Genomic DNA, 25,109 nt, shown 5'->3' with positions numbered 1-25,109 from the left:
GGTTTCCTGCAGTGAGTGATGAAACTAGATGGAAGACATTCCACCTACTGCCAAGTGTTCAGCTTAGGGAACCAGCTCAGAGCCAAGTACAAGTGTGTGTGTGTGTGGGGCAGCTGTGCTATCCTCAGGACCCTCTTTTTCTCCTGCTCTGGTCCTGAGGTAGCACAGGAAGTGCTGATGGAGATGGGAACCACTGTATTTTCTTTGATTTTCTAGCTACCCCAGAAGAGCAGACTCCCCACAGGAGTTGCAGACCTTCTAAGGACTCTTTGGTCTGCTGCCACTTAATACAGAAATGTAGCCTGTAATAACAATTGCAGGAAGGTATGAGTGTACAGGCCTGTCTTAGACAGTATTGGGTCTTTCCCTACTTGTAATCACTGTCTTTGCTGGGATAGGGATAAACAATCAGGGTTTCTTTTTGTAAAAATTACCTCCCACCCCCTAAGAGCAGGGCCAAAAGTATAAGAAACTTCAAGGAAAAAAAACCACAGAGGCAAACAACTCCAAGACTGCAGTATTTTATTTTCTATATTTACACAAGTGTGCAAGCAGATTTTCTGAGGCTGCAGTAAGGAGGAAAATACATTTTACTGTAAGTGTAACCACAGGTAAACTTGATCATGCTGAAACTGGAACCTGCTCACTCAAGAACACATGGCCCTGTTTTAGTATCTTGGCCTCCAAACATTGTGCAACATACAGGTGAGCCTTAGAGCAAGTCAGATGTAGCAGTAATTGTCCAAGACTGCTGTTCCTGTATGAGAGTGACAGTTACTGATCTCTGCAGTTTTTAGCACACTTCTGTCCAGCTAGTTGCAGAAAAACTGTCTCCTAAGAGGAGCTGGAAGCTACAGAGTTCATATGTAGATGATGCACATAAAGGAAGTTCAGGCCTTGCCATGCTGTATCCCACAGCTTCTAGGGACCAGAAACTTTTCCCAGCTTACACAAATACTTGCAGTGGGGCAAAAAACAACATTAAGAGTTGACAAGGAATTCCATGTTGAAGAATAAAGCTAGGATTCACCTTTTTAGTGAAAAAAACAAAGGCAACCCCAAAGCACAACAAGCAAAGCCATGCCACAAACATCAATAATCAACCTGAAATTCAACTCCCTGGTCACTCTGATCAGGATAAATGCAAGATCTTTAAGCGAACGGGGTATTGCAAATCAGCAGTGCTAACTGTGCATGTCTAACAGTTCTAGACAGCAGGGTAGCAGCAGCTGTGACACTGGACATTCTGATTTGTTAGTTGGCCCATTTATCATGCCCCAGAATTTATGGGTTTGTGTGGTGTTATAAAACAAGATTGTTATGCCTCATGTTTTGGTGTTCTATCATCTCTAGCTTTATGTACACTGCCGTTAGATTACCTGAAAGACTCATAAGCAGTTCATTGTGATTTGTTAAGAAAAACTTTAGACAGAAGCTTACTTGACCCTTGCAGCTAATTTAGAATTATTTCAGGGGTTTAAATGTCGTACCAACATAACTATTTTTTTCCACCTTATGGAGCTTGTATTCTACCACAAAATGGGAACAGATGTAATACCATTTGTACAGAACTGCAGACAAAGAGCTGTTGTCATATTCAGTTTACATTATTTTCTTAACACATTTTTAGATTATTTTCTTTGCCATGGAACTGAGATTCAGTCTTAAGACTAGTTTTCTTAAGCCAGATTACTAGAAATGGGAGAATAAATTGGTTAAAATACCAGTAATTACTTAAGGTACTCCTCTTCCTCCAGTTCATATTTTCTAAATATACACAGAAAAATGCTAAAGAGCTTATATTCAGGAAGTGGTGTCTATGGATACCGCTTCAGTAGTGTATTGCACCTGATTGTTTGCACGTTTTTCATTAATTTCAGTAAGATTCAACAATTGAGAAGTTTTCTGAAACTGAAGTCTTCAGCAAAGGGAGCAAGAGTCACTATGTTTTGCAACTTGCCAAGATTCTTTTTCTCCATGTTTGAAGTATCCCACCTAGAGCTAGGATTTGTCATTCTAAGCTGTTAGAAATTACCTGTTTTTTTGGTCCTTCTAGGAAATTTCTTTTTTCTCTACCATGCTAATTCCTTTCCCAGCTACCTGAGGGGATAGCAGGGAGCCTAGAAGACACTGCTCAGATTTCCATCAGTAAGTGTTTTTTTTCAGGGCACCTCACTCCCCTGCAGGGAGGGTCAGTTCACAAGACTCAAAAAGTGACTTGGTAAAAATCACTAACAAAGTGCTTGGCTTTTGGCATGTGGCCACTGGCTGGCAACACCATCTTTCACAAGTTAACTTAATCTAACAAGTACCAACCTGAAAAATAAAAATCTTCAGTAAGACAGCTGAGGAAGATGCCAAATGCAAGAAAAGCATTGAAGATAATTTAAACAATTACCTACAGATACACCTCTAAAATCTAGCTGATGCAAGTTGTATGGCATTTAAAAATATTTCAGTCTACTTCCCCCTAGTTAGGATTTATAATACTGAACATACACGTGTAACTTAAGTTCCAATAAAATCTAAGATGTGGTTGAAAGTTTACAGAACGAGTTTGTTTATTTGCAATACATTATAGTCTTTAATATATAGCAGCTTTAGTATGAATAATACTTGCTAGCTAACGTGATTTTTTGTTTTCTATCATTGACAGGAGTGAGCACACACACATTCAGCATTTTCTATTTAAAACAAGTAATTGCTAAAATATATGCTGATCAGTTCATCTTCCTATAGCCTAAGTGGTTACAATGCAACAACTTAAACAGGTTTTTGGTTTTGGTTGTTTGTTGTTTTGTTTGTTTTTTTTTTCCACACAGACCAGCCCCAAGTATCCTTTCCCTATCCCAACTAGTGGGATAACAACTAGGGTAACAACTAGTGGAAGTATTACCTCACATGCCACATCTAGTCAAGTTAACTTGGAACAACACTGTCTTTCTCTTTTAACCCTTCTTGGGATAAGATAAAAAGAAGACAGACATTTCAGTTTTCCAGCTTGCACAGAAGTATCAGTTTTGCACAGCTGATATATTCAAACTGGTCATAAAGGACCACTCCTAAACAAGACTGCCATTACACTCTATCACCAACAGCTACGTTATAATTAGAGACATGCAGCATGTATTTATTTCCTTTCCCTATTACATTTAACAGGTAAATAACTTCACACTTCCTGACAGGAGTTAACTCATTGCTATTAAAAAAAGCCCCATCATTGCCAAATGTCACTAGCTCCAAGAAATACAACGCTCTGGCCTCTTAGTAAGGTGCACTAATTGAGATTAAAAGTAGCACAAAGACGCTTGATACCAGCTAAATCTCATTCAGTAGTTTCACTTTAGAATAAAGGATACAGTAATAAAAACAGACTGATAAAATACACTCTGAATTTGGCAAGGAAATTTAGTTAAGACTAAACTAGTGTTATAGGACAACCTGTAAGTGTGCAAAAACATGGAGAAGTCTCACTTATGATGCTATAAGCTAAATCCAGACACAGTCAGGTGCTGAGCATTATTCCTAGCTTCAAAGTAAGAGGTATCAGTTTCATCATCTGGCTGAGGTATAAATGGCATAGTTTGATTCTGCAGATTATCCCAGTCCACACCATGAAAGAGGGGGTGATGTTTCAGTTCTGAAACAGAAGTTCATATAATCATTACAAACTTCCTTTTCTCCAACCCCACAGTCACTTTGTTCTGTTCATGTACAACTGTCACTAGGTTTTCTCTATTTTGCTGTTTTGGAAATTCATGAAAGTGCAAACTGCACTTGGGTTTCAATCCCCACTGAAGTTGAGGGTATCAAACTCCTGTCATGCCAACTAACTGCCTTCCTCTAGCTGAAGAACCTGTTCTACATAGGACACAGTGCAGAGGTGCCCTGGGGCATTTCTCGTGACAGGGCATCATAGAAATTTTAAGCATCACTTCCAAGTGTGTTTCTAATTTTGCCAAAGTTCTGAGCTGAGTACACACGTGGGAGTCACTCTCGCCCTTCTCCACTCCAGGCTACTAGCCTTTTGCTAGCTCCCAGAGCTGTCCTCCTCTGCTTTGTACACTCCAGGCACAGACATCTTTAACACCCTTGTAGTGAAGCTACCACAGACCATCAGATGATCTTTTTCAGCCTGAAGGTGGGATAACTAACCAAGCTGCAAGACTTTTTGACTCAAAGAAAAACTCCCCAACCCTGTCTGTTCTAAGCCAGAAAGTTGCCTTTTTCATGCAGGACCTGATGTGTCTTTTGCATAAACTGGAAACACCACTCGCTGATGAAAGTGGTTTTGCTACTTCAATTCAATGCAAGAAAGCACCTTTTTATCTGAGTGGGATGTAAACCCATGTGTTCTATCACCAGCACCACAAAAATCAAAAGCAAATAAAATAAAATAAAAAAACAGGTCAGGTAAAAAAATCACATTCAGAAGGAGTGGAAGTTTACCAAGACAAGCACTCACTAAAAATTGTAATTCTAAGTACATACCACAGGCTATTAGCTCACAGACAGTAAGACATTTTTTCTACATTTTGTGATCAAATAATATCAAACAATATTAAAATTTAAGATAATGGCAATGAATCAGAGTTAAGTCTTCTAACTCCATCTAATAGCTTTAGCAACCATACATGCACAGCAGGACACTGCACAGATCCATTATTGCAGACCTGTAAGTAGTTCTGCTCTTAAGAAAGGGAGTAGATACAGTTAAAGGACTTGACAAAGGATAAATTTCCAAGAACTTCAGATTGGAAGAAATCATTATGACATGTAGTTTAAATTTCTGTGCATGACAGACAATGAGATTTCACCCTAACATCCAGGAATAAAGACAGTAACTTATGTTTAACTAAGATACCTTCAAATAAAGACATTAGATGCTTTTTGGGAGACAGCCACAGAATTCCATGTTGATGTGATTTTAATTTACAAACGTGTACCTTCTCTAATGGGATCTGAAGGTTTCAGCCTTTAATGAGTAGGCATTTTCATAATAATTTATTTCTCTAATGATCACTTGGGCAATTCTTTCCTCCTCTTTTTCAAAAATACATAGACTTGGTATAGCATATATTGCCTGTGTTAACCTATACATTCAGTAAAGACAAGCTGATTCCTAAGAAAAAGCTCCTTTGAATTAAGTTTTGTAGGAGTCTTCTCTCCCAAACGATAAGCTTTTAATCAAGGTTCCCAAAATCAGTTAGGTCAAAAACTCCTAAAACCTATTCCTGAGTTAGGTAAGAGTGAACTTTGGCATATCAGATGTATGTTTAGTGTTTGACATTGCAAAACAGCATTAAAACAAAAGTTCAATTAAAAAAAAACAAACAACAAAAACCAAAACATCCCAGCTCCAAAGTTTCCTCATGCAAAAGGGCAAAATCCTACAAGAAATAGAGAAAATACTACAACTTGTTAAGCGTTCTGGTACTATATGCATGGAACCCAAATAGACGTTGAATTTTATTAGCTTAAGTTTCAGAAAGAAATCACCACTTTGAAATTTTTAATTACTTGCAAAAAAACACAATATAATTTTAATACTAACCCTTCAGTCCAGCTCTCTTAGTACTGTCAATTGTTAGAAGAATATCTATTGCATTTTGGGCATTATCAGACAGCTTTTCTTCACCCTCAGGCCAGGGAATATCTACAAAGATGCAGATGAGTTGGTAAGTCAAGCCATAAAACAGTGTAGGAAATACATACTTTCCCAATTACTGAAACATTACCTCTGGTCAAAATATTTTGGAAGACTTGTGTTGGTGTTTCATCATTAAAAGGTGGAATTCCAGTTAGAAATTCAAACAGGCAAACTCCAAGGGCCCACCAGTCTACAGCAGAACCTGATGAAAGAAACCCAGATCGTTACAAGAGCACAAATGATATATGCAAAGATTTGAATATTAGCCATGGCAGAAACTGAGTAGTGTTTGAATCCTCCAAAATTTCTTGGAAATGAAGGCAGAGACAGAATAAGTTGTACTTACTAATCATGCAGAAGTTTAAACATATATTAAAGGTCTTTTTAAAACCAGTTTGCTCCTTAATTCATTACTGATAATACAGGGTTTACCGATAAAAGCAAAGGGGCTCTTAAAAACAATTGAATTATCAGCTCCCATCACAGAAAATCTGGGAGCTGACTTCTCCAAGAGACTGTGATAAGAACCAGTTGTTTAAACTGCTCTAGAGCCTAGATGAGTGCTTCAGGTTGTAACCTGTATCCCTTTCTCAGTTTTTTGAGAAGACTCCAAGAATTCAAACTATTGAACTTAATTTTCATTTGTCTAAATTTATATCAAAATATTGAAGACAGCTTGCAGAGATAAGTCAACATGCAAGAAACTGGAATCACTTTCCATTAAACTAAAACTGATTAGGGCAATGCATAGTTACTAGCTCTCTCTCCTCTGCTACTGAATTTTTTCCACATTCCAAGGTTTGTGGGGTTTTTTGCCAAACCCATCTTACTGACCTACTTAAAAACAAACAGGCAAAGCAATTCCAGACACCACTGCATGCATTCTAAGCTTTGTGCATCCTTAAGCCATGCTGACTCCACAGCATGAAGAATAGATGCCACGCTTGCTGCAAAAAAATCTTTCAAAGAGTAATTGTAATTTTCTTGGCTTTTTTTGCCTAGAAAAGAGATAGATATCTCCAAGCTAAGAAAACAAATGTTTTGACCCATTTCAAAAGGACTATCGACTAAGTTCAGAAATGCTGAAAACTGAAATGTATAACTAGTAATCTAATACACTTCTAGCAACTTTGAACAGCAGTAAGAGTATCCACCAAGCTAAGCACATCAAAGCAGTGAGATCACATCCACTGTTGTTAGAGGTATGTGGATGTTCAGATAAAATATTCCCAGCTTCAGTCAAAGTCTAATAAGATCACAGCTTGTAACAGTGTAGTAACAGGTTTCAGCAGCAATTTCTCCCACTCGAAGTTTAACTAAAGATTAGATCAACTCCTACTATACCCCTGCTAAATAACATCTATCAATATTTGAAGCAAGAAACAGAATTACCAGGTCTTGAGCATCTGAGCCTTCTTTACCCACAGAGAACATTAATCAGACTGATTGCATACAGTGAAAAGAAAATGAGTGTCCCTGGCTTATTTCCTGTTACAGTGTCTTTAAGAATGCTGACTTTACTCCTGAAGTATAGGCTTGTGTGATTTCTGACAGCCTACGCAAAGCAATACCAATTTTTCTGAAACTTTTGTGGAAGCACCACACATGTCCAATGTGCACTCCACATAAGCTTATCTTTCTATACAGAAAGACCGTTCACCCAAACAATTTTCTTGGAAATTGTGATCTAGTTATACTTTGACTGTTTATAGTTATGCTGAATACTCCATTTCTGGACAGTACATAGCACACTCACCAGAGATCAGAGTCCCTGCATATAAAAAGACAACAAAGCAAGAACATTACAGTTATTGCAAAAAACCCTAACAAACAGAAAAATCAAATATCAAGTATTATTCTCTGAAGACACAGGAATGCAGACATTTTTTTCTTAAGGTAGTAGCTCAACAATGAAGAAAGTTGGCAATGTTAAAACTAAGCTAGAAACAAAGTTTTGTAACATGATTATAGTTTAGGATTACAACTACCTTTACAAGAAAGTCAACACCACCAGAAATATTTAGCAAGGGAAAGTTTTGAGTTCCAAAGCCAGAAAACCCTGGTGTCAGTAAAGGTAATGGGAGATTTGTCACTTCCCAATGCAAAACCCACCTTTAGCAAGTTATCACTTAAAGTCCTGGAAACACTCAATAATTGCACAGGAGTGACCTTGCAACCAAGCTTCACATTGTCTAAGTAGCATAGATTACATTTCAAACTATTATCCAGTTTTAATGCCTACCAAATAAACAGGTTTCCTAATGGAAGTGCAACAGAACAACCACTTATGTTCAGTAATGTGAACCACTTATGTTCAGTACAGTGAAACTGTTCAGTCTCTTAATGCAGTTTTTGGTAGTGCATATTGGCTACATACAGCAGAATTTTATTTTTCCACAGATTAGTAATCACTTTTTCTCAATTAAGATAATTTTCCTAAGACTACTAGCTCTACAAAATAAAAGTAAATTTATACATTTTATTTCCTTTTCAAAAGTAATTATAAGGACAAAAGTGTCTCAGGGATACACTGCAATTTTTTTTTGTTAATGGTTCATGCAAGTTAGCAGGAAGTACTGCAGACTTTTTGTTGATCTCAGTGGAGCTCAGGATCTGAGCCAAAAATATTTATGCACTTCAAAGTTGTCCTATTTTATCACAGTATTTTGAGAAAAAATAAAATAAGGTTTTGTTTGTTTGTTTTTAAAGATATTTATGGCTACTTATATAGAAGACCCTACCAGGTATCTTCAGTTTTTTTAAGGTCACTCACTCAGCTGAAGAACTGATTTTAATGCAACTTCATAAACTTGTCAGATGCATGTAACACTTCTATATCAATAAACATGGAATGCATTCTAAGAATAATTGGAGGCTTGATCATTTCATACTACATTTCACTAAGTTCCCCCTACCCTACCCCAAAGAATCTTTAAAGACACTCAGGATGACCAAGTTGCAATTCCTAAGTCACATAAAAGCCTCAGGCTGCCTAAGCACAGCTCCAATGCATTAGATCAGCAGCAGGCAAGAGTATGCTGGACAGTTAAAATCTCTGGTCATGTGAAAAAATAAATGGAGGGAGCAGCTGAAGCACACACAGTCACCCAGGTGGGCAAAAACTAAGCACTAGGTATTTTTCAAGAATTCACTGTCATGTTACTCAAAGGGTTTAGAGCTCTAGAGGCATTTTGAAATGTAAATATGCCACCTTTCAAGTATTTACAAACTCCATGGTCTGTTTGTCTTACCATGAGGCTTTGTCAAAAGCAGCTCTGGCGCCAGGTAGTCTGGGGTCCCTAGGATGCGTTCACCTTCTACTGGGGCAGCTCCTCTTCTTACGCTCTTTGGAGTCCTATATGGTGTGCCAGCATCTCCCTGATAAGGTGTCTTAAAAGATGCAACCAAGATTTCAGATGTCAAACAAAACCAGCTGAGAACTCACATCACCAGGTTCAGTCATGAGTATAACAGTTGATACTTAGGTTCAAAAACATGTCACAAAATGTACACTCCCTGAGAAAGCGTGTGAAAACATGCTGCCCTTTCTTTATCTTGACCATCTTGAAGCAAAAAGTTTCTACATGCCTACTCTTTAAGAAACTTCTAAAATTCTTCCATGTCAAATCCACAAGTAAGGCCCATAGAAAAATAAATCACAACCAACCTTAAACTCCACTTTCAAATTAAGATCTGAAGATAACCTACTAAATAGAGTGTCAAAATAGCCTTCAATTTTAGCACCAAGTTCTTAATATTGACCAGTGAAAAGCCAGCATATATGTCAAATACCTGTAAAATGAAAAGGAGAATCCTGACTTTTCTCACCTATCGCAGACAAGATATATTCAAAAGGTATTAAATTAACCTGTTATTGTTTAACATGTATCCTATTGGTTGCACAATACTGACAGATTAAGCTCTGCTCAAGTTAGACTTAGTGGCTGTTTACAGCTACACAAACCTCCTGAAAGTAATTTTAGGGCACTATTTGAAGATAAAATATGCAGGCTTGCAAAGGGATCAGTAAATTCTCACAGCGAATAAGCTGACTGCAATGAAAGACTTCCTGTTACAACCTGGAGATACTAATAAGTTATTTTGCAGAGACTTTATTTATTTTTCAATATGCCTTATTAACACCCATATAACTGGTATAATTTTGTTTCCAACTTCATCTGCAGTGCAGCAGACATCAATTATGACTATGCCATAAGGGCTACTGAATTCACCAATAAAAAAGAAAACAGGTAATCATGTAATGATGATATGATTTTAAAAAGTAATCACAAAAATACATAAAAAGGTAGCCCCCTGTTCAAATCTAAGTTACAAAAAAAAAATAATGTAATCAGTAATTTATTTCTCAGGGGATGAAGTGCCTACTACTCTGACTCTTTTTCAGCTGAATGCATGCTCAGTTTCATAGACAATTAAAATTTTATGCAGATGAAACAGAAGCTAGCAAATTCAAAGACATTACGAAAAAAGGCTTCCCCCAAAATAACATTTTGAATGTCCCTTTTTCATACACCAATTCATTAAACACACTGCAAATTCTGTCAGAAAACTTTAAATCTTGCAAGTAAGACTTAAGTAACTAGATGAAGGTCTGGTAAAGCTATGCCAAAATGAAACAGAGCACACTGATCGAAAAGTAAACTTTCACTGTTCCCACATTGAGGCTCTAACTTACTTTAGGACAGCAAGATTTTTACTCACTATGAGAAGGGTTAAAAAGGTCAAAGAAAAAAACACTGCAACCTGCAAGCAGCTATTACTGTTTATATCAGTCTTTGTAATAGGCTTGTAATTGGGACCTGACAGTACACATTACACTGTCACTTATAAGAGTATAAAAAAGAAAATAGCAGGCTAAATTGCAGTTACTAGCAGCTGATCAGCATTTGCACACTCTCTTGGGAGGGAGGCAGGTTAAATAAGAAAAGATAATCAAAGAGCTTCCATTACATCATTAAACCCATAACTACTCACAAGGAGTACCACGCTGCACTGAAAGTAGGATGAGACAAAATGGCACAGCACAGGCTTTCTTCATCAATTCAGCATAAGAGCAAAGGATTTCTTGAAGACGTGGACAGACAATGCATGTTGAGCCAGCGGCAAATTAGTGCACATACAACTATTGCTAAGCTCTTACAGAAACTGTTATTTTGGCCACAGAGGTGCAGTAAGTGAAAGTCTGTCAGCAGAGGTCACTTTGACAGACTACCTCAAACTACTTCAATTTTCTCTAAATTAACAACTGAAATAATTTCTGATCACTAATGCCTAATGCATGCACATAGTTTCTACAGGTGCCCTTACATACCTGATAGACCCTATATGGTTTTCCTTTCTGTAATGGAGTAATAGCTGTTGGGTAAGAGCCACTGCAAGCAGGTGAAAGATCCATTATATCTAAGGAAGCCGTGCTACATGGCTCAGATACATTAGATACATTAATTGGACTATTATAACTTCGAAAAACAACTGCATTTTTTTTTAAGAGAGTCAATGCTTCCATCATCTTTTCTGAAGGAGAAGACACTGTGTCAAGGTAAGTTTCTTTCAGGTGTTTTTGGTCATTATCTTTTTCATGATGTAATGGCTGGCAGTCCTGGGCAGTATGTGCTTCCTCTCCATTTTGTGAGGCATCTTGTGACTCTGTTGATGTTATTAGCATGCCTTCTGGTTTTGGTTCCTCAAAGGAGAGATCTTTAACACTTTTATCCAAACTCAAAAGCTGCTTTTCTAAATGGCTTTCTGTAGCAGACATTTCAGGAAGTGATAAGTCAGAATCCACACTGAGCATTCCTAAAGGTTTTTCATCATCAGTGCCTAAAAAACTGGAGTTCATGTACTCCTCTTTATCATCCTTTTCATAGTCTGCATCCAGATCACACATAAGATTTTTTGCTATAATTGGAGCACGTGATTTTTCTACAGTTTGCTGGTTACCAATAGAATTCTTAATTTCATCTGTACTTTTGCAGGTGTCACGTAGGCATCCAACATCACAAAGCATTAAGGACTGAATGTCTGTTGTCAAACCTGTCCTTTTGTTTGCTGGAAATTCTGAGATCTGACAGCCACGTTTATATTCTGCGTTGCTTTTTTTAACATAGTTACATTCCTGACAAGGACTAGTGTCTACTAATTCAAAGCTTCTTTTTACACCTGGCTTTTCAAGAATTTCTTCCTCTTTGATGTGCCTGACAGGCTCATTCTGCCTTAAAGGTGACTGTTGTTGACTGGAAGTTCCTGCTGTTTCATTAGTCATATGCCTTTTATTTACAAGGAGTTTTTCTTCCCACATCTTATTTTCAGAAAGACACTTTCTGACTATGCCTTTCACATCCAGTGTGGATACAGGAGTACCTGTTATATCAGAATGCTCACTTCCCATCTTCTGCCTGCTGCCAGAATCATTGCTGCTGATGGGAGAAATGGCACACTCCAGTTCTTTTTTCTTTAAAACCTGAATACCTTTGCTATTCAGCAACTCTACATTGGAAAGGAGAGCCGACCCACTGTTACTTGTTTTGCCTGTTACAGAACATAGCTTGTCTTCACTTTGCTGCAAATAAGCACATTAAGTTTTTAGTATCAAGAATAACAGAAATATATCCTTTAAAATACCTTATTTCCACTTCCATAAAGAACTACAAATTGGCAAGCATTACTTATTCTTTATAATTACTAGTAGCAATAAAATTTACATAATAAATTCATAAAACTAAAAACTAAATTAGGGATAATTTGACATTTTGAGAACATAAGCTTGCTGTAATACAATAGAAAATACAATATTTTAAATGCCTAAGGATGAATATAGCAACTAAAGTTGTAGTTGTCATTTTATGTTAACAAGTTAGACGTTCTCAGTTTCCAAGAAACCCCAAACCAAAGAAGTCCATCATAGTACCCTTTGGCATATTATATTTCAGAGATAAAAAAGGACAATCTGAGATTACTACTATTTTCATAAGTACTAAAATATGAAAAGCAAGACTGTGAGAAATGGACAGATAAAACAAAACTATACATTGCTTTAAACATAATTTTTTCTGTGTGATCTAATTAGGAATCTTGGCAATGGGCTAAATAGCACAGAAGCATTTTCTTTCAGGTCTGTAGTTGTACAAAATTTCATTAACAATTAGAAACAGGAGAAAGAATTTTGTATCAGCTATAATCACTGGTGTTAGGTTAGTTGATATAAAACCCCTCAGTAATAGAAACCTTAAACTTCTTCAGTTTTTAATAGCTAATAAAGTTTTAGGTGTATTTTGTTTATTATTTTTCCCCAAGTTCTGTCTTTTGAAGAAATTATTTTGCTGAGCTACTAAAACTATAGGGATAAGGTCAGCTTCCAAAAAGCCAGTGCTTCCAACACTGCCCACTTTGTGAAGAACAGGGCTAAACAAGGGCCATCCAGTAGAAACCTTCACTTTCACTTATTTGCTGCAGGCTAGAAGGCATTCACTTTTCACAGAATCTTAGGAGTTGGAAGGGACCTCAAAAGATCATCTAGTCCAACCCCCCTGCCAGAGCAGGATCACCTAGAGCACATCACACAGGAACACATCCAGGTGGGTTTTTAATGTCTCCAGTGAAAGAGACTCCACAACCTCTCTGGGCAGCCTGTTTCAGTGCTCTGTCACTCTCACACTAAATAAGCTTTTTCTGATGTTTACGTGGAACCTCCTATGTTCCAGTTTGCACACATTGCCCCTTGTCCTATCACTGGACATCACTGAAAAAAGCCTGGCTCTGTCCTCCTGACACTCGCCCTTAACATATTTGTAAACACTGATGAGGTCACCCCTCAGTCTCCTCTTCTCCAAGCTAAAGAGACCCAGCTCCCTCAGCCTTTCCTCATCAGGGAGATGTTCCACTCCCTTCATCATCTTTGTGGCTCTGTGCTGGACTCTTTCAAGCAGTTCCCTGTCCTTCTTAAAATGAGGGGCCCAAAACCGGACACAATATTCCAGATGCAGCCTCACCAATGCAGAATAGAGGGGGAGGAGAACTTTTCTTGTTATCTTGCACAGGACTACTATTTGTTTCAAGAAAAAAATACTAGTTTGATCCAAAACACCTTCTCAGCAAGGATTACAGACTGCTCTGCTGGAGAAACGCTTCTCTACGTTTTAACGGCAAGAAGTAAGTAGAGGACATTTGCAAAAGTGCATATACAAGTACAAGCTAATTTTAATTTATAGTGGGAAGATGAAACAATCCTGACCTCTACATCTTTCTCCCACTTGGGGCTGCTGCAGCATTCTGATTCTGTACTGGACAGGTATGTGTGTGAATGACTACTGGCATTGGAGGTATCAAACCTTTTTCTTGACTGAAGCAGAGTAGGAGTTAAACTTTTCCCTGGCATCACAGGAGTTAACTGAGAAGTATCAAGACCTTAAGAGAAAAAATAAATAATTCAAGCGTTAATACAAATAGGCAGCATATATTAACCAGCTTCAAAATATGTCAAGCTTTCACATAAGTTATGGAAGTTATGGGAAGCTACACATGACATCATAATGTCTCTTGTTTTCTTTCTTGCATAGTCAATTCCATCATTTTTTGAGGTAGGGACTTGCCAAAAATTTAAAAGCAATATGAACATTAATACCGTAATAGCCTTCTTTCTCATTTCAGGTTAGAAATGAGAAAGCAGCAAGATAAGACAATTTAAATGATAGCACATACTGCTCTATTAAATAGTTTTCAATGAAAGTATGCCAAGAACTAACACTATTTCTGTAAAATCGTAAAGGGTCGTTTTCAATTCAGTGGTTCTGCATTTGAAAAAATATAATCCAGAGATGACATCAGTAGTATAGGTGAAAACATCAGACCTTAATCACTGGAGGAATGGTAGACAGTAAGACACTGATAGAACCACAGCTTTTATCAAGTGGGTCCAAGCTACTCACATAAAATTAAAAGACCACAACCTTACAACCAGAGTATTACTCAGTACAAGGCTCAGTATACTCACGTGGTTTAAATAATTTAGTTGAAAGAGGGGTATTTTCCTTTTGGACCAGAGGTAAAGGTGAGACCATTCCATGCAGACTGTCAGATGATTGACTTGAATTGTGCTCTGGCATTTTCATGCCAACAGGAGTGTACTATCAAGCAGGAAGAATAGTTAAAAGTTAATGGAGCCTGAACAAAACTTCCAGGATTGAGAGCTAACTTCACATATTATCATGTTTGCTTTGGAGCTTAACCATGCCCATTTACCACATTTTTTGAAGCACAGCTTCTAGTCAGCAATTTGAATTACAGTACAAAGTAATCACTTCAGAATTTGAAGGTACTGGAAACATTTAATATATCATTCCATAAGATGGCAGAATATGTGCAAGAATAATCTTATCACTCCTATTACTACATTTAAGATAAGTAAACCAAAAGAATTAAATACTTCAAAGAGAGTGAAAATTACTTACAAAACCCAGAGAACTGATGAGAGACAATAACTGTCCTGGAGTACGCGAGTAGTCTTGTTTTGGTTTTGCCATTGATGGTGTAGTAAGGATATCTATCATATTTATCTCTACAAACAGACAAAAGTATGAAGCAGGTTTTCCTTTCACTATTAAATAAGTAAAATTACAGGCATTTACTTTAGTTTTATGAAGGAGAAAAAAATAAGTCATATGTTGAAGAAATATATTAAAAAAGCACCAAACCTAAGTGAAGATACACCCATGCATTCTTACACAGCACAAGCTGTTTCTTCCTGTACATCCATAATAGAATTACAGCTTATAAACACAGAAACTGCAAGTCCAATTTCTTTTTTAATATGCTAAGTGTTAACATTTTCTAACTTGATACCAGCTTTGGTTTCTAGGTAGTCCACAAGCTGTAGGCTGGAATTGCTAAGATGGTAAATTTGATTCAAAGCCTGCCTTCTCTAAGACATCTCCAAAAAACCTACAGATTCATTTTAGATGTCTTTTTTTTTTGGCTTACAAGTGGTAAATAGGCTTATAGCTTACATATCATGTTAAACTAGACACAATCTGTCCCATTAAAACATCTCAATTAAAGCAGTATTTTATAAAAAATACAGTATACTTAGGATTTTCCTCTGTAGTCTTAAAACCATTAATTGGAGACTCCCAACAACTCTTAACATCTACAGTCCTTTAACTATATATAAAAAGGTTGTACCTACCAGCAGCTGTCTCAAAAAGCTAAACTGGTGCAGTGCAGCATTAGTTTGACTGATACGGCTCAGAGGTTGGAGGTGCAAACCAGTTCAGGAACTGGCTGTTCACTTTTAAGACCTGCAGCCTAATGCCTGTGCCAGACAGTCATTTGACTATTCAGCTATGTTTTCTGCTACTTGAAAAAAGTATGCTCATATGCTAAAGCACCAATTTATAATCTTCTGTTAAGGACTCACTACCTCCCCCTGTCCCTCACATTAAGGTCCCAGTTCAGGTTGGAAATTAATATATACAAGGACAGAGAAACATGAACTGAAGGACAAAAATAACTACAGAAGTCCTAAAAAAAAAAGACAGAATTATTCATTCACCCTTTGAATTATCTTAGTGGACTTAATAAAAAAAACTTTTGAAATCCATATGCCTCAGAAGTGATAGCTCTAGATCATATTTCATACATCCTTCTCCCAAAGAATATTTTTAGCTTCTGAAGTGCAATGGATAGAGCAGATGCTTTACCAGCACGTACCTTATCAATACTTACCAACTAGAAATAGAATTAGTGCTACATTTGGGCTTATTTAATTGAAAGCTGCCCTCTACATGTAAAGCATTCAAGAATATGGGTGCGTGTCCTGGTTTGAGCCAGGATGAAGCCAGTTTTTCTTTTGCTGATTCCTTTTTTCATTTCAGTGAGCTTTCTTCAACTAGCAACTGCGTGTTCTGCTAGGTTGATAAGACACTGGAATGTTTTTGTAATTGCTGGGCCCTCAAGGTCGTGCCTTTGCTCTGCTGGCTCAGACACTGCGGGGGGATTTGTGGCCCCCCCATGGGAGGCTGGGTTAGACGAACAGCAAAACTGGCCAGAGATATTCCATTCCATATATCTACGTAGGCTAGGGGGAAGGTCGGAGATGACAGAAGAAAACTTCCTTCCTTCCTGCTTCGCTCTCCCGCTGCTTCGCTTCGCCTGTCTGCCTTCCTTCTCTCTCTCTCTTTCTTTTGTTCGTGGCTGGCGTCTGGGAAAACACCATCTGCCCATCATCGTCGACCCATCGACCTCAAGCCCTCCTGACCCTCGTAACTCTCTGCCTTTCTCCAGGAGCAGCTTCAGGATTCCTCGAAATTGTCTCGTCTGAGGGAAGTGCTGTGGGAGTTGCTGGGGGTGGGGGGAGGCGAGAGGCTTCTACCCACACCTTCGTATAATCACATATACATATACACATATATACTCTCATATCACATATTAGTATTCTAAATAAAACTGCACGGTTCAGTTTTCAATCTAGCCAAGTCTCTTTTTTTCTCTCTCTCCTTCCCTACCTGGGTGGGAGGGGGAGGGGATCGAGAGCATTGTTGTCAAACTGAATCAAACGTTGACAACAATTAATTGGAGCCCGACGCCTGGCTCAAACCAGGACAGTGCGTGATACAAAAATACATTTTAATATAACCAAAAGGATACAGACAACTCTTACCTCTGTTCAGAGTAACTCTGGAGAGTCCAAAGTCTGTCAACTTTATATGGCCCTGATTAGAAATGAGCATATTGTCTGGCTTCAGATCCCTGAAGATACAAATATATGTGAAGTCAGCAAAAAAGACAACGAAACAATATCAAGAAAGTTAACTGACCAGAAACACTCAACACAAAACACTGATTATAACTGGTTCCCAGTAACATCAGCAGATTCCAAGTGGATGAATACACCAAAACAATTAAATTTATCTAGCACTAAACATTGTCATGTTTCACATGTTGTGTTTCAACACGTTTAGCAAGTGTTCTTCATGAGTACTCCCCTCACAGCTTTACAAACATGTAGCTCCTACACAACAGTACATGACACACAAGCCTCTGGTAAAAGCGTCCTCGTGTGCTCACTGTCATGCTGCTGAACGCAGCAAAGAACTCACTACAGGGCGAGTAGTCAATGTCCCTTTGTCCTGCAGTTACATGCCTGCAGTATCAAGAGGGTTCCTGAACTAATAGTCATTTAAAAGTTGCAGGGAGAGGGGACCTATAAGGCAGATGGCTGCTAGTACACCACAGTACTGATGGAGAGCACCCTGGTGGGGGAAAGCAATGTATACTTGTCTGCTTAAAAGAAATGGACAGATTTTATTTGAGGTGTTCTTTTGTGACATTGCCACAATGTACGCACAAAAAAAGAGCTTCCAGAAGCTGTAGCAAACAAGGTAGATGTTACTATGAAATGGTCACTGGTTATGTGTTTGAGTGAAACTTTAAAAATCCCAACTACCAAATACTTATTTGTAAGGAAAAAAAAAAAAAGTAGTTTTTACCTGTGAATTATTCCATGCCTGTGAAGATAGTCAAGAGCCAATGCTGCTTCAGAAATATACTTAACAGCCATTTCTTCATCAAAATACCCATAAATATGGAGAAGAGATTTGACATCGCCACCGATAAGGTACTCCATCACCTGCCGTTCAAGTGGTTTAAATTTAACATTTAAAAATACCTTCAAATTCACAAGCAAAATATAAAATCGCTTTCAAACCTAGGAAAATATAATTTCAAAAAGCAGAAGCTGACAGAAGCTTCCTTGTGCAACTTCATTGCGACACCGTACATTTCAGTCAGATAAAATAATTAAATCATCAGATGACAGAGGACATGAAGTTTTCTTTTAATAGGCCATTTACTTACATTATTTGCCTAGCCTACTTTCTGAAGTCAGCTTTTTAATTAACTTCTGAAATATTTCTATACTATAGAAAATGAATTACAAAACATTTCTGTGAAACTCAAGGCCTGAGCCAAAGCCCACTGATATTCTGATGTGTATAAAACAGGTATCTCCGTGATTTTATTTTGCAAGTGTTTATACACAATATTAAATTAAGACCTGAACCTTGTTCAGTAAGTGCAGACTTCCAGAAATGTACACAGTGAGAGCTGCTGTGCATTTAAAAAACAAAAAAGAATTAAAAAAATGCACACATCCAAAAATAAAAGCAAACCCATATATTCTTATGGCCCATGTCATATTAAATAAAAAAGAAAAGCCAGCAGGGTTTCAGAAACTCCTCAAAGAATAAATTTACAAGGTTTTATTCAAGAAGCCTCACTAGTATGTAGATTCCAACATATAATACTATTCTATATAAATGACTATAGCATCTCCTTCACAAATCCTTCATCCTGAACTCCTCTACAGCAGTTAACAGGAATTCCAGGAAAAGAAGACTTCATTTACACTCAAGATGCATTGTAGGAGCACATAGCAACTTCACCACAGAATTCAATCAAGCTGTTCACTATGTGTACATACAGCAAACTAGACAAATAACACTAGACTCTCTGCAGACAGTCTTAAACTACACTACCTTTATGTGGAGGCAGTATATAAAACCATATTCAAGTCTTACTGTACTCCACAGTGCTCCACATAAACTAGCAATTAGTTTTGCCACTCAGTTTCCCCCTTGTCATCTAGGCCAACTACCACAATGAATTTTGAGCAGAGGCAATAAGCAAAACAACCTGCCCCTAAGTGAACCACAAAGTATCTTTCAATCACTTGGATTCTGCTTGGACAGAATGGTTTATTGTTTTGTTTTCCCTAAAATTTCTACATATTCCTAAAACAGACAGGCTGTTAGAAAAGACTCTTCTGTAGAAAAAAAAAAAGAACACAGGTGGAAAAGGTACCAGGGGAAGAGAAATATTTCACTTGTTCAACCATTCTGAGAAAGGAGAAAGTAAGAGTGACTAAGGAAAACCTGCTCACTACCATAAAAATGTTTTCAGACATTATATAGCTCTGCACTCCATTTTCAACACTATCACAAAACAGCACAACCAGTTATTTACTCACTAAATAGACGTTATTAGCTGACTGAAGTGAGTAGTATAAGTGCACAATGAAAGGACTTTTACTAAGAGCCAGTGCATCCCTTTCTGCCTGGACTTGGTGAACCATGTTTTTGTTGATCATGTCTGCTTTTTTCATCACCTGAAAAACAAAACAAAAACAAGTAGATAAACTGATTTTTCTTTGCACTTTAGTAAATTAATTTGTCTCTATACTTCAAATTTGCATACATAAGGCAGATGTAACTTTAGATACAGACAGAATTTTAACCAACAGGTTATTAGAGAACCTTCTTCATTATTCTCTTCTAATTCCATCCTGGATGGAAACCACACTACCAATATTTACTGCAATTGCACAAACTGGAAAATTAGCGTCTATACTGTATTTAAAATTAATTGGCCCTGAATGAATCCTCTTATCCACAGTACACAATTCAGAACCAGAGAAAAAAGTGTTCAATACGTATATATTCACTTGCTGACCTAGTTTTTCTATTTTCAGAGGCTGAGGTCCATATCATGAGGCTTGAAAACAGGGTGCAGCAGTAAGCCATCCCATCTTGGTATCTTCAAGTGTAAGATTGCATCTGTTCCAGCATCTAATTCTTAACTTTGCAGGCAAAGCAACAAAACTTCTGCTTAATTTAAAGTTCACAATCAAGTCACCCAAACAAATATTTGTTTCCTCGGGAAGAAGCCTTAAAGGCATGCAAGTCACAATGAAGAAATAACAAGCCTAACTGTGAATTAGGCTCTAATTCCTGTATTGAATTACTCCACTACATGTCTATACCCACTAGATATTAATCTTGAATAGAAGATGCATAATAGCACATCTAATAGGTATTTAAGCAACTATTGCATATGCATTGGAAGTTCACCTACCTTCATCATCTTTGGTTCAGATATTAAAGAAAGTTTTAGTTATCCATTCCCTCTGCTACATGACTGTAAAAAGTTGAGTCCATAGCTACCTACCACCACCATTCATTAACAGAATTTGATAACAGTTAAAACCACTAAGATATAGGAAATTTAATTTGATACCTTCTATGTAAATGTTGACCTTAACTGTGAGAATATTAAGCATATGTTAAATTCAGTACCTTGAATAATCTGCAAGTCTCACTACAACAGGGCTAAAGGATTTACACAGCAGCTTTTAGGTCATAATACTTTAAATAAAGTTGTGTAAAATACTTAAGTAACCGAATTGAACCACTCTGCATGCAGCACCTAAGCTACAGAAAATTAGTTTCCCCAGCTACCATCGCTATTACCAAAGTTAATTAAAAAAATACCAAGACACACACAGAATGCACAGAACTACACTTTTAGTAAGTGTTGACTTTAACTGCACAAGTATTTTGCATGTGCTAAATGTTGTATCTGTCAACAATCCATAAACTTCACTGCAACAGTAACAAAGGCTTTACACAAAAGCTTACATCTCAGAACACTTACAATAAAACCATGTAAACAGAGACATATAGCTCTGAACAGCAGCGTCTATTTTGTATTACTGTTTTTATATTTCTTTTTATTTGTGTACTGTGCAGCTGGTTATCCTTTAAATTGCAGAGCCAAGGTCTCGCACACCATCAGTACAGTCTTTGCTAATGACAAGCCTAGTTTTTAGTCCTTTGTGCATCAACATAAAATATGCAAGTTTGATTTTTCGAAAACGTGTACTCAGCAAAAATCTTTTTTTATAATTAGCTCGTCTCAGAGGCAGACTTGCCATTCACGAACAGATGTGAGAACACCCGGTCCCAGTGTACGACAGCTGAACGGACTCAGTTATAACAAGCATTTACACGCAATAAGCAGAGCACGCTGATGCTTTGGAAGGCTTTTGCCGTAGCTTCCTCGACACAAGGTACGTGTAAAAGCAGCTGTCATTACTAGATGCCTCCTTGAACAAAGCCTCCAGGCGAACAGGAACACGAGCAGAAAGCGAAACACAGCCAAGCAGACAACACACCTCCCAGGCCCCATACAGCTCTCTGCCAGAAGGCCGGCAGCTCCCCAAAAGCCCCCGTGTGGGAGTGCGGGGGAACTCGTGTCGGGACAACGCACTGGACTGCCGGACCGGCCTCCGCGGGCGCCCCGCTGTCCCCTCGGGCCGCTCCGCTCCCACACAGGGCTATGAAGGCAAGCGGAGGGCGGCGAGAGGGCAGCGAGGGGGCTCCGAAGGCCGGAGGGGCAGAGGCGCCCCTCGCAGCCCCTCACCTTCACGGCATAGAGCCTCCCCGCCTTGCGGCCCAGGTACACCTTCCCGAAGGCGCCGCGGCTGATGGGCTTCACGATGGTGAACTCCTCGATGGAGGGCGGCCGGGGCACCTCGATGCGCCTCGGCCCAGCAGCAGCTGTGGCGGCACCGACACCCCGCTCCCCGGGCCGCCCCTCGGCCGCCGGCCCCACCGTCCCCATGGCCCGCCCGGCGCCGCCGCCGCCTGCGCCGATTCAAAGCGGCGCGCGCCCCGCCCCGCCTCGCCAACGGCCAACGGGCAACGGCCGGCGGGGGGCGGGGCGCTCTCGCGACACCGCGCGCGCAGCGGCCGCGGCGGGGCTCCCGTCATGGCGGCGGGGCCTGTGCGGGGCCGGGTGCGGGCCGAGCCCGCTCAGCCTGGCCCACCGCCTGAAGGAGTTAGATGCTTGTTACTGACTCGGGCAATCTGAATAAAGTCGGTTGCGATGTTGCCTTCGAGACGTGTTGCACAAGCATCTCTGATAGGCTCTTGTCGCTATCTCCCGCCAGACTATCGCCTCACCACAGCCCTCACAGCTTGATCGCAAGGACTCCTTAAAAATATCCCTATTCTCGTTGCTGTATATAGCAAAAAGAAAATAAAAAATCCCCGCAGAATTAATTCATCTCCGGTGGGGTTGGGTTTTTTTTAGGACATTCATTACCACAAACTGTCATCGCCGTTGATCTAACAGCTGGGCTTCTCTAGCTTGGCAGTAGGTTGTTTATTGCTACGGGCATGTAGACTGTCCTCATTTCCATGGGATGCTTGGAATTAGTAATTCAGAGCTCTGTGGGAGACAGTAAGGAACTGGAGTGTAATACTTATTTTTAAAGTAACAACTGATTTTGATCCTGCATAATTATTTTCTCACACTGCTCTCATATTTTCTCAGGCTTGCACGCTCCCACGTTCCAACAGTGTGTCCCAAGTGAGGCAGCCGGGATGGCTGGTGTGCAAGAGTACGTTACCTATCTGGTAGGTAACTCACTACAACTTTTGAGCTCTTGCTGTCTCTTGGTGTCCTCTGGATTGGTGAGAACAAACTTCTTTCTGGGCTGGTCTCTTAGGATCAGGAGTTAGAATAACATGTTCTGTTGCTTTCCTCCAACTTTTGATTGCTACAGCCTCCATTAATCTTAGTGTTACTCCCTGTTGTCGTTTCATTATTTTGGATATCTCCATGGCTACATTCTGCAGTCCTGCTGTGACAGCAGGGAAAGGCGTGGCTGACCTTGCTGCCATCCTCCTGTTCTCAGAGCATAGGTCTTCTGACAAATCATCTGTGATAGCACCTTATCAGAGCACAGGTCTTCTGCTCTGGGTTTACTCACCAAGGTCCTCAGTGTTTATCAGTTTTACTGCTCTCAGGCGTGCTCTTGGTCATTCATTTAACCCTTGCTTTACTGCCTTTATGTTGTTCATAATTCACTCACACCAGTCTCAGTGGCTCTGTTGCAGGGTCTACATCAGCAAAGAGCTCTACAGAGCTCAGCACAGAACCACCGGTCTCCACTAAGGCAGGAGATTATAGTCTCATCAGAAGTGTTTTGCTTTAGGATGCATCACTTAAAATTTGATACTGCACAGGGAGGCCTTGCCTGTACTTCTGGAGTGTTGCTACCCCGCAGATCCCAGGAGTAGATGCAACTTAATGAGCAAACATAGAAAACAAGTTTTTAATTAGCTTGGTATAATGATATTAAATACAATTTATCCCTGGCTGCATTTGTAGCATTAGTTTAGCTGTGTCTCTTCAGCAGCAATTTCAGCAGATGCTGAGCTGAGAGTAGGAGGGATTGCTCCTCTTGGTGGCATCACATGCCAACCTCAGGTTATGCCAGTTGTCAGCCAGTGCATCCCAGTACAGCCAGACCTCATCTGGGAGAGGACCTGAGGGGGTTCTCTCCAGCCCCTCAAGGCAGCACGAGCTGTTGTGCAGCTACATGGAAAACTGCATCATGGGGTGGATCCAGCTAAATGCTCAGCACCTTTTAGGGAGTTTTGTTGTTGGATGAAGTTTCTGCCCAATCAGCTATCTGAGCCACACCATTGTGCGTGGAAATCATGAGGGATGTGCATGAGAGCAGGGAGAGGCAGCCCTGTGGCTGTTCTGATCCACATCAGTTTCAGCTGGTGTGGGATGGCACTTTCAGTGAGGAAAGGAGGAACAGCCAAGAAGAGTGGTCACATGAAAGAACAAAAATGCTAATAAAACCCCCAAATAACTGAGGAGCATAAGGAAAAAAATTGTATGAGGCATATATCCCTCCTACTGTAATAGGAGATGAGGTTCATGACCACCTGAGGAACCTGAATATATATAAGTCTATGAGGCCTCATAAGCTGCATCCCAGAGTCCTGAGGGAACTTGCTGATGTAGTTGCCAACCCACTCTCCATATTTGAGAAATCATGGCAGTCAGGTGAAATCCCTGGTGACTGGAAAACAGTAAATACTGCACCCATTTTTAAAAAGGGTAGAAAGGACAACCCTGGGAACAACCTGTCAGCCTCACTTCTGTGCCTGGGAAGATCATGGCTCAGATCCATCTAGAAGCCATGCTGAGGCACATGGAGGATGGAGACTGGAGACAGTCAGCATGGTTTCACCAAGGGCAAGTCCTGCCTGGCCAACCTAGTGGCCTCCTACGATGGAGTGACTGCACCAGTGGATGAAGGAAGACCTATGGATGTAACCTGTCAGGACCTTTGACATGGTCCCCTACAACATCCTTCTCTCTAAACTGGAGAGACGTGGATTTGATGGGTGGACTGTTCAGTGGATGAAGAATTGGTTGGATGGTTGCATCCAAAGGTCAAGAGCTCAACGTCCCGATGGAGATCAGTGACGAGTGGTGTCCTTCAGGGGTCCACACCGAGACCAGTGCTGCTTAATAACCTCGTCAGTGACACAGACAGTGGGATCGAGTGCACCCTGGGCAGGTCTGCAGATGACGCGAAGCTGAGTGGTGCGGCTGACACGCCTGAGGGACACGAGGCCACCCGGAGAATCCGCGGCACCGCTCTGCAGGCTCCCCTGGCCTGCCCTGAGTTTGGTTTGCCCTGACCTCCCTCCCCCCCCGGTAGCCGGTGGTTTGATCCGCGCACGGCGTCGGGCGGAACGGCGGGCGCGGCGGGTTTGTGAGGCCACCGGGCCGGGAGGCG

General features: G+C 39.8%; 1 protein-coding gene across 1 annotated transcript; it reads right to left on the bottom strand.

Annotated features, from left to right (window-relative positions):
* Nucleotides 1–505: 505 nt before the first annotated feature.
* Nucleotides 506–22,051, bottom strand: MASTL (microtubule associated serine/threonine kinase like). Its single transcript, XM_051612069.1, has 12 exons — nucleotides 21,923–22,051; nucleotides 19,692–19,829; nucleotides 18,154–18,293; nucleotides 17,325–17,413; nucleotides 15,118–15,224; nucleotides 14,661–14,793; nucleotides 13,902–14,074; nucleotides 10,983–12,230; nucleotides 8,902–9,040; nucleotides 5,739–5,852; nucleotides 5,555–5,656; nucleotides 506–3,640 (listed from the first exon to the last, which is right to left on the bottom strand). Exons 2-12 carry the CDS (start codon nucleotides 19,824–19,826, stop codon nucleotides 3,483–3,485), a joined length of 2,538 nt encoding a protein of 845 aa, XP_051468029.1. The 5' UTR covers nucleotides 19,827–19,829; nucleotides 21,923–22,051; the 3' UTR covers nucleotides 506–3,482.
* Between the last annotated feature and the right edge of the window lie 3,058 nt (nucleotides 22,052–25,109).

This window comes from Apus apus, chromosome 2 (assembly GCF_020740795.1).
Source record: "Apus apus isolate bApuApu2 chromosome 2, bApuApu2.pri.cur, whole genome shotgun sequence".
Taxonomy (NCBI): domain Eukaryota; kingdom Metazoa; phylum Chordata; class Aves; order Apodiformes; family Apodidae; genus Apus; species Apus apus.
This window is presented reverse-complemented; position numbering and strand designations above follow the sequence as displayed.